The 10492-nt window shown below is 43.0% G+C and overlaps 1 protein-coding gene across 1 annotated transcript; it reads left to right on the top strand.

Annotated features, from left to right (window-relative positions):
* The first annotated feature begins 6464 nt into the window (after positions 1-6464).
* Positions 6465-9347, top strand: atf4a (activating transcription factor 4a). The gene is made up of 3 exons (XM_043679816.2): positions 6465-6617; positions 7712-8053; positions 8451-9347. The coding sequence occupies exons 2-3, from the start codon at positions 7819-7821 to the stop codon at positions 9278-9280; spliced, it is 1065 nt and encodes a 354-aa protein (XP_043535751.1). The 5' UTR covers positions 6465-6617; positions 7712-7818; the 3' UTR covers positions 9281-9347.
* Positions 9348-10492: the final 1145 nt, after the last annotated feature.

Here is a 10492-nt window from a genome sequence, read left to right as displayed (position 1 = left end):
GAATCCAACCATTGCCCCTTGACTTTCAATGGCATTACCCTTGCTGAATCCCAACTTCCTGGGGCTACTAATGACTAGAAACTGAACTGGACAAGCCAAATATATATCATGGCTGCAAGAGCAGATCAGAAGCTAGGAATATGATAGCGAGGAACCCACCACCTGACTCCTCAAAACCTAGCTACCATCTATAAGGAACAAGTCAGGAGTGTGACGGACTACTCCCCACTTGCCTAGATGAATGCAGTCCAACAACATTTATGATGCTTGTCTACATCTCGGACCAAGCAGCCCACTTGATGGGCACATTTTCCCATTCCCTACACCAATGACACCCAGTGAGTGCTGTGTACCATCTACAAGCTGCACTGAAAAATTACCAAAGCTCCTTAAACAGCATCTTCCAAATCCATTACCGCCACCATCTGTAAGGGCAATGGCAGCAGATACATGAAACACCACCCTCTGCAGGTTCCACTTCAAGCTACTAATCATCCTGACTTGGAAATATATTGCAGTTCCTTCAATGTAACTGGGTCAAAGTCTCTTACTAATAGTATGGTGTGGGTCCTGACACCAATGGACTATAGTGGTTCAAGAAGTCAGCTCACCACTACCTCTTGAGGGCAGTTAGGGATGGGAAATAAATGCTGGCAGAGCCAGCGGTGCCCATTTCCACTGAAGTAATTTTTAAAAACTCTCCAGTGCAATCACACCTTTCCTGCAATGTAGTGACAAGAAATGTGTGCGGTGTTCCAGCTGTGGCCTAACAAATGTTTTATCCAGTCCCTACATTATCTCTCAGCTTTGAGAATCTGTGCCTTGTTAAATAAAAGGAACCATCCCCACATGGCCGAGGAGTGGCAAATGAAGTTTAATGTAGATAAATGTGAGCTGCTGCATTTTGGAAAGGCAAATCAGGGTATGACTTATACACTTAATGGCAAGGTCCTGGGGAGTGTTGCTGAATAAAGAGACCTTGGAGTGCTGGTTCATAGTTCCTTGAAAGTAGTCACAGTTAGACATGCTAGTGAAGAAGGCATTTGGTATACTTTCCTTTATTAGTCAGTGCATTGGGTGCAGGGGTTGGGGGTTCATGTTGCAGCTGTACAGGATATTAGTTAGGATACTTTTGGAAAACTGAATTCAATTCTGGTCTCCCTGATAAATGAAGGATGTTGTGAAACTTGAAAGGATTCAGAAAAGATTTACAAGGGTTGGAGATATCATAGAATCCCCACAGTGTAGAAACAGGCCCTTCGGCCCAACAAGTCCACACTGGCCCTCCAAAGAGTAACCCAGCCAGACCCATTCCCCTACCCTATTAAGCTATATTTACCAGTGACTAATGCACTTAACCTACGCATCCCTGAACACTATGGGCAATTTAGTATGGACAATTCACCTAACCTGCACATCTTTAGATTGTGGGAGGAAACCCACGCAGACACAGGGAGAATGTGCAAACTCCAGACAGACAGTTGCCAGAGGCTAGGATCGAACCTAGGTCCCTGGCGCTGTGAGGCACCAGTGCTAACCACTGTGCCTCCCCATAAGGAGACACTGAATAGGCTGGGGCTATTTTCTGTAAGCATTAGAGGCCAAGGGATAACCTTATGCTGTAAAACTTGAAAGGGTTCAGAAAAGATTTACCAGAATGTTGCCAGCATTGGAAGCTTTGAGCTATAGGGAGAGGCTGAATAGGCTGGGGCTGTTTTCCCTGAAGTCTCGGAGGCTGAGGGGTGACCTTATTGAGGTGTATAAATTCACAAGGGCATGGATAGGATAAATAGACAAAGTCTTTTCTCTGGGGTAGTGGAGTCCAGAATTAGAGGGCATAGGTTTATGGTGAGAAGAGAAATATTTAAAACAGATCTAAGGGGCAACTTTTTCATGCAGAGGGTGGTGCGAGTATGGATTGAGCTGCCAGAGGAAATGGTGCAATTGCAGTATTTAAAAGGTATCTGGATGGGTATATGAATAGCAAGGGTAGAGAGGGATATGGGCCAAATGCTGGCAAATGGGACTAGACTAATTTAGGATATCCAGACGGCATGGACACATTGGACTGAAGGCTCTGTTTCCATGCTGTACATTTCAATGACTCTATGTCTTTTTCACCACCTTCAGTGATCAGTGGTCATTAAGTCTAAGGCGTGATATGTTGCTCAGTACTAAATTTGTGAATCAGAAGATTTGGAAGTAATTTTTCTTAGCATTGTTTCTTGACTGGAGGATAAATGCCTGTGATAAAATCAAACTTTCTATAAATCAGTAAATTCTAATTAATGGCTGCATTAATTTAACTTTATCTGTGGCCAGATACACATCTACATGATCCACAGCAACAAATTTGCTCCTGTCAATCCTCTAGGATAGTCTGCCAGTGTCGCAAATGACAGCATGGCCCATTAAATCTGCCAGCTCACTACCCTGCTTTTTTTTTCATTGAGGCACAGAGTTAGAAAGAAAAACTGTCATTTACATCCTGCCTTCCAGGATATCACTGTGCTGCTCAGTAACTAATTAAGTATTTCGAAATGTAGCCAATATTGTGACGTATAAAAGATCACAGCAGTAATATCCCTATCACTGGGTCAGGTACACGATGTTTAAGTCCCAGATTTCTCTGAGATGTTTCATAACATGTCCAATAGGTTTCTGAACGAAAAATATCTACCCCTAAGTGGGCTTTGCAGAATACATGCGGAGATGTTGTTTCCCTTGTGGGGCAGGCTTAACACCAAAGGGCATAATCTCAGAATGAGGGGTCACTTTTTTAAGGCAGACATGAGGAGGAATTTTTTCTTTCAGAGGATAGTGAATTTATGAAATTCTGTGCCACACATGACCGTTGAGGCTGGGTTGTGAAGCATATTCAAAGCTGAGATAAGTTTTTAATCAGTAAGGGAATCAAATGTTTGGGGGTAAAGGCGGAGCAAGTGGTATTGAGGATTATCAGATTTGCCATGATCTGAGTGAATATCGGAGCAACTATAGATACAGAATTAAAGCTTTAATCTCAACAAGCTTGATGAAGATTGTCCACCATTTTAATTATCCTTACAGCTAATTTTCTCCTACATCTTTATGATCTTATTTCACAATGGTAGTGTCCCTTCCTCTGAGCCAGAAGGTCTGTGTTCAAGTCCCACCTGCCCTGCAGGTGTGTTATTACAGGTCCAAATAGGTTGATTAAGACAGACCTCCCTTTAGCCAGACCACCCTGATCTTGGAAAGTAATCCCGCCTAGTTAGTTTTTGAATGGTAAAATGGAGTTTTGTATTGCAGTGATGGTGCCCCTACTTGGAAGGTGTGGGTTCAAGTCTCACCTTTCCCAGAGATGTGTCATCACAAATTGGTTATAAATGAAATAGTGACGTGTTAGCTGGAAGATAAATAATGGCCAGGCCTCTGGGGAAAGGTGGGATAATGTATGCATACCTGAGAGGGCAGGCAGGGGCCTCAGATTAATAGTTCATCTGAAAGACAGCTTTTCCAACACAGCAACACTCTCTCAGTGGGTGTGCCTGCCACAAGTTGATGAATTACCTAGCTTGAAACAGTAACTCTGCTTTCTTCCCACAGATGTTGCCAGACCTGCTGAGTTTCGCCAGCAATTTCTGTTTTTGTTTCAGATCTCTGGCATCCACAGTTCTTTGTTTTATTTTAACCTACATCATATATATGTTCTGAATATTTATATGGCTATTTAAAGTTAGAATTTAAATGAAAGGGAAATTTTATATTGTACATATTACCATTGTGACTCATGTTTTGGATTTGGGCTTAAAGCACTAGGTGATTAAACCTAGATTTCTTTCTAATCCTCTTGATGCACTATTGTCGTCATTTAAGTCACACTAATAATTTTGTCTGCCACATACTAAGTAAATAACACAGTGCAGAAGCCCAGATGCTGTTAATGGGAATATTTAACTGCACTTTAAATGGGGATTAATTATCAATAGAAGGGCTTCCATGGAAACGAAACGTGGACATGCTTCACTGAAAACATGCTGTTTGCCAAGTCACAGAGAAAGACAAGAGGTTTGGGTATCGATCCAGCAAATTGTCAGCACACACTCGCAAATGCCACATGTACAGAAATGCACCAGTGCGAGCATGTGAGGAATCATATTTACTCTTGCAACAACAAATTCAATGTTAAAAGGCAGATTTAACAACTGTGAGGTCTGCTGTCGATGTTTTGGTTGAAGTATTAAATTCAGGCTCCCATTCACCTATTCTGGTTTGTCAGGTGAAAGCTAGGCAGGTTGATGTGGCATTATTAAAAGTACAGAAGGGCACACAGGATCTTCTTACGTCTAAATTCAGTTTTCACTGCAATTCCAGATTGAGAGTCAAATCAGCATGACATTACGTGATTTTTTTTTCCCCTGGAAGTGCAACTATAGATACAGAATTAAAGCTTTAATCTCAACAAGCTTGATGAAGATTGTCCACCATTTTAATTATCCTTACAGCTAATGTGCCTGACCTGATTTCCATCAATTAGTTAATAATGTTGTAACTCTTTCCTTACAGCAATGAGTCCATGTTTTCATCATGGGTTCTAATTCTCTCAAAATCACGTCAGGGACAGTACATCAATAGATGGAATGGTCTGCTGCTATCTGGTCAAGATTCAACAAACCTCCTCTCACATTACTTTAAATGACTGTATCAGGATACCCCTCACTTCTTACCAAAAAACAGGAAGGCAGCAGAAGGATTTGAACACATGGATGAGAATTTTAAATTTGAAGTGTCAATAGACAGGGATTTAAAGTTTGGCAATGAAAGTACGAGTGAGTGGAACTCAGTGCAAGTTACAGTGCAGGATGCCTAGCTTTGGAAGAGTTGCATTTTATAGGTGGTAAGACACCGGTTTGAAAAACACAGCAGCCAGTTTGCAACCAGCATGATCCCACATAAAGCAATGTGATTGTTGTTTTGAAACTACAGCACTCAAATAGGTCCTGAGGCTTTTAAGCATGCAGGGTTTAAGCACAATGCGAGCTTCTTCCCACCACATACCATGCCCTTACAACATATTCTTGGGTTCTTTTCCACATTTTGTATTTACTTAGCTTCCTTATAAAGTAACTTACACTATTTGGATGGCATGGTGGCTCAGTGGTTAACACTGCTGCCTCACAGCACCAGGGAACTGGGTTCAATTCCAGCCTCAGGCCACTGTCTGTATGGAGTTTGCCCATTCTCCCAGCGTCTGTGTGGGTTTCCTGCCACAAAAAGGTGAATGGTCATGCTAAACTCCACATGGCATTTAGAGATGTGTCGGTTGGGGCACAAGTCAAGAGAAATGTAGAGCAAGGGAAATGGATCCAGGTGGGATACTCTTTAGAGGGCTGGTCTGGACCTATTAGGCCAAAAAGACCTGCTTCCACACTGTAGGGATTCTATATATCCAGCTCAACTAATGTGATAGTAAGGAGGACGGGGAGGCAGGTAGAATGGCCTACTTTGTTCTGACATCTTATAGTAGAAAGCTGAAAGAACTGCAGATGCAATACATCAGAAACAAAACAGAAATCGCTGGAAACGTTTAGTAGGTCTGGCAGCATCTCGGACGAGAAACTAGAGTTAACTTTTTGGGTCAGGTTACTTTTCCTTCGAACAGATGTAGAAGGCATCTAGATGGGTATGTGAACAGGAAGGGATATGGGCCATATGGGACTAGATGAATTTAGGAAATCTGGTCAATGTGAAATAGCTGGACCAAAGGGTCTGACTCTATGCTGTATAACAGTATAACTCTAAGAGCCCTTGATCATCAGACTGACAGAGCCAAGTGGGTCAGAATCTAGTTTTCCCAGATATTATTACAAATGGTACAGAATTGAAGCCCATCATAACTGTACTAGCCCATAGAATTATCCAATTAGCTCCTCTTTAATTCTAAAAATTTGCCCTTTTAAAATCCTAATTGCTTTTCCTTCAGAGAGATCTCATCTATAGTTTGACTCAGTGATAGTTTATGGTACATCATACCTTTATAAGCAATAACACTCAACATAATCCACCCACGAGATATAGTTCCGGACGCGTCATTGGCAGGCGGGGTTCATCCCTCTGCCAATCAGCGTCATTCCATCACGTGAACGTGGCGGGTGGACCAATCAGAAAGCGCCCCAGGAACAGCCGAGCGCGTGATCGAAAGTAGGACCCACCATGCCTCTCACAAACGGTTTCGGCTTTTTTAAAAAAAAAGGACCCCAATAAATAAAAGTTACACCGAATGCCAACCGCTCGACGCCAGAAACAAAATCACTCCCAAAGGCGGTGATTTAAAGCGCGTTATCGTCTGTCATCGCGCGCGTCTGTCAGTGGAAGGTGTGGTCTATTTTGTGATGACATCAAGTGAGCGGAAGGAGCGCAGACGTCAGGAGGGCGCGGTGAGGCCGAGGCTATTTAAAGGGCGGCTCCGCGCGATCCGGTTTATTCCACCGCCTGCAGATGTTCGAGTTGTTGATGTGTCCTAGTCCGATCCGCCCGGGTCTCGACATGGCGGCTCAATAGACAGGCAGCAGCGGCAGCGACGCATCAGTGCAGAGCACTGGGCAACAAGGACACGCACCAGCTTCAAAAATGGCGTAAGTTTGCCTTCTTTCCCAAAAAAAACCCCAGAAAATCCCGCCTCTTAAATTCCCGGGGTACCCGCCTTTTTCCCCCGCTTCCTCGTGGCCCGAAGAGGCCTCTTGCCGGGTTCAGTTAAATGGGTTTCGCCTCATCTGTTGGTGATCAAACGCGCTGCAATCTATTCTGACCTTGTGTTGTTCTTTTACGTACATTAATGGAAAGGATCCATTGTCCCTTTTAGAGGTCAACGGGTTTGTGCCTGGGAAATTATTCCTCAACTGTTCGTCCCCAGTTTTGAAATACTTCCTTTTTTGGAATTTGTGATGGTGGCTGGGTCTGGTGGAGGTTGTGTAATCAACAGATGAGGTCCTTTAATCTACGTAATAGTTGTCCCCCTCAGCACTCTACTACACTTCCTTTGATAAATGCTAATGCCTGTGGGGCTGGGGGTAAGTTAAATGTTTGCACCCCCCCCAAGGTCTGGAGCCTGTGGGTTGTTTGTGACTGGGTGAAGATGGCGGCTCATCTTCTCATTAAAACGTGGCAGAGCTGTGTAAGGAGACACCCAGTGGCAGTTGTCCTTCCGCTATGCATTCCTGCTGGGTGTGGTTACAGGATCCTGGTTAACTCTTTAATGGAACATTGTGCTCCCTTGACAATTCTTCTCACCCAGGTTTTCAAATGATACACCAGCCCCTTTTCTGAGCTTGGTCTGTGTTTGAGATTCAGTAGTAATATTTCTAATTTCACAACTCTACCTTCTGGCAATTCCTCCATTGAGTGTCGACCATCCTGCTCTTTCCTGACCCCACAGAATATATTCTGTATAATCATTTGGGTGGTCTGAAATATAAAGCAAGTAAAAAGCTGCCAAGCCTTTCCTGAATCTGAAGGAACATTAGTATCACCATAGCTGATCTGACTGATGTGATTTCCCCCATGCTGTGTAATCCTTCTGGGAGGCCACAAATCTATTAAGAGTTTCATCAAATGTCGTCTAGTCTTGCTGTGTAAATGTGGAGTTTATACATTGCTTTATTTCACTGCTCTGTTTTCTTGAATGCTGCTATGCCATACTGAAATGAATGGTGCTGTGTTTTATTCCCAGGCTCCACAATGGGCTTCTCAGCTTTGCTGTAGTCGACAGCATAGAAACACTCGACTTGAAGACTTTGTTTTTCCTTGAAGAGTATCTCAGTTTAAAAATACACTCAGATGATTTCAGATTGGCCAGATTCTTTCTCTTCCCTGATGGAGGACTTCATGTTGTCCCCCAGTTCGCCGTTTCTGACGGCTGAAGGGGACCCGTGTCTCCTGCACACAGACCTGGAGGAGGCCGGGCCGGTGAAATCGTGCCTCAGACCACTCTTGTTTGGTGGCAATGAGGAAAGCGATGTGTCCTCCCTGATCCAATGTGTTGACACGTTACTGGACACGGACGATCCTGTGGGTAAGTTCAGAAATATCTTGTGATGTTTGAATAGCTGATTGTAGTGGGTGGTTGACTTGATTATGAATTTGTTCCCAAACCAGTGTAGGTAATGCCATTTAATTACAAACTAATGTTTTGTAACAACTATTGAAAGTTGGAAATAACCTTATTGTGAGCATCTGTAAGGCTATGGCTAAAATGTCCACATTTAACCTCCCCCCATGATGTGCTGTTTCGGTGCCTAATGAGCAAGACAAACTGTTACAGCTTATGATTTGATGGTGGAGTATTGCTTAAGTAATTTCCTGTTGTGTTCAGTTTGTTGAGACTGGGCCCTGTGGTGTTTGCCATTCTGTTTTCTAATGGATTTCTAAGTGAATGATCTTGACTTAATCTCTTCTCCCTGGTTTTACAGAGGATGCATTCACCGGCTTCGACTGGATGGAGAAGACTGATCTCTTTGACAACTTGATTATGGGTGAAAATGGCTCTCCCTCCTCAGAGGAGCTGTTGGCTGTATTGGACAGTTCCTGTGACCTGGAAGAATTGCCTTTTGATCCTTTGCCAGCTAAACTACAAGTAGCTGACCTTGGCTTGAGTTCTGACCTCGGGTCACTTCCAAATTCCCCCCCAGGGTCAGATCACCTGGCTCCTAATACCCCAACCGTTACCCCAGAATCTTTAATCTTGTCCCCTGATCATTTCTTAGACTTGCTGGAGAAGGAAACTAGAGTTTTAGATGGTGAGGAATTTACTCGGTCCTGGCCTCTGCAGGATTCCTGTGAAGAGGAGGATGAAGGGCCATTACTGGATTCTGACAGTGGAGTTGGGGCTAGTCCTCCACACTCTCCTGCTGAATCTTCTGACAGGAGTATATCAGAAGGGTCACCACAAAGTAGTGGCTTGTCATCAGATGACTCGAGCCCTATAAGGCCAAAACCATATGATCGTCCTAGTGTAGAAAATACAGACAGTTCATCAAAAGTAAAAGTCAGCAGTGTGGAGTCAAGAGGTCTGGAGAAAAAGTTGAAGAAGATGGAGCAGAATAAAAGTGCAGCGACACGGTATAGACAAAAGAAGAGAGCAGAGCATGGTGCTATACTTGCAGAGTGCACCTTACTGGAAGAGAAAAATAAAAACTTGCAAGAGAAAGCTGGCTCCTTAGTGAAAGAAATTCAGTATTTAAAAGACTTGATAGAAGAAGTTAGGAAGGCTAAAAGTAGACGAAGTGCAAAAGACTTGTAATATAGCATTGGCTATTGTAGTTTTTGTACATAAATGTTGTGATTTTTAATAAAACAATTAAATAAGTTGTCTTTGTACTTGTCTTATCTTCCCAGGCACTGCACTTAGCTGCATTTTTTGTGGAAACTGCACATTGGGAATTTAGCTTCTCGTTGGAGAAAGTGATCTACAATTTTCTGGATTCATTTTAATTTCATGCTCTCATTGCCCAATTAAAAAATGTACCAAGTAAAACAATTGGTTTTACAAACCTGGTAGACAGAATTAATTTTAATTGGTTGGAACATACCTTATGGGGCACTCTGACAAACACTGGAAATTTAAGAAATTGCCACTGATTAGGGTGATGGATGAGTAATCAAAAGTGCTGTATTGGTGGGTTCCCAATTGTGGGTGTAACCACAAAAGGATGATTAAGCACATTGGCTTGCTGCTAGGACCGGTTAGCTACAGGAAACACACTTTGTACAGCAAAATGTTGGTTCTAAATTTGGGTCCTAATTGTTATACAGTTTCTATATAAACTACTACTTTTTGTTGGGAAACATTAGCCCTTACAGTATACGTGTGCAAGTTATCAGAAGATAACTTGCACACTTGTGGTTGGCACAATGGTTAGCACTGCTGCCTCAGTGCCAGAGACCTGGGTTCAATTCCCACATCAGGCAACTGTCTGTGTGGCGTTTGCACATTCTACCTGTGTCTGCGTGGGTTTCCTCCGGGTGCTCAAGTTTCCTCCCACAGTCCAAAAATGTGCAGGTTAGGTGAGTTGGCCATGCTAAATTGCCCATAGTGTTAGGTGACGGGGTAAATGTAGGGGAATGGGTCTGGGTGGGTTGCGCTTTGAGGGTTTGTTGGCCAAACAGCCTGTTTCCACAATGTAAGTAAGCTTGGAAAAAAAATAAACCAATGAAGAGGCAAACATGCAGGGTGGTTAAATGCTGCTTACAATTGAAATTCTGTTCACAATGTGCAAAGCATGTTTCCATTTCAGATCATTGGTTCACTTCAAAGGTGAATCCCATTATGTTAATGTTGGAGAGCCAAGTTTGGAAACCAGTTGTTTTGACAAGGTGGGGCAAAGGAGACCTCGAAAGTAGATGTTTTGCATTCAATGGGTTAATTGTGAAAGTTTAGATAAATGTATGAAGGGGAGAAAATTGTAAATGAGGCATCGCTGTGGGAGAGTAAGAATAAAGAGAACAAATATGA

The sequence above is a fragment of the Chiloscyllium plagiosum genome, unplaced genomic scaffold (assembly GCF_037043375.1).
Source record: "Chiloscyllium plagiosum isolate Xiang-an unplaced genomic scaffold, Cpla_swu_hap1 HiC_scaffold_33, whole genome shotgun sequence".
NCBI lineage: Eukaryota > Metazoa > Chordata > Chondrichthyes > Orectolobiformes > Hemiscylliidae > Chiloscyllium > Chiloscyllium plagiosum.
The sequence above is the reverse complement of the archived record's forward strand: the minus strand, read 5'-3'. Positions and strand labels throughout refer to the sequence as shown.

Excerpts from the sequence above, each read along its gene's own strand:
- atf4a (XM_043679816.2), top strand. The coding sequence starts at position 7,819 with ATGATTTCAGATTGGCCAGATTCTTTCTCTTCCCTGATGGAGGACTTC. Across the intron at positions 8,054-8,450 it reads GGACACGGACGATCCTGTGG|AGGATGCATTCACCGGCTTC; the intron begins GTAAGTTCAGAA and ends CTGGTTTTACAG.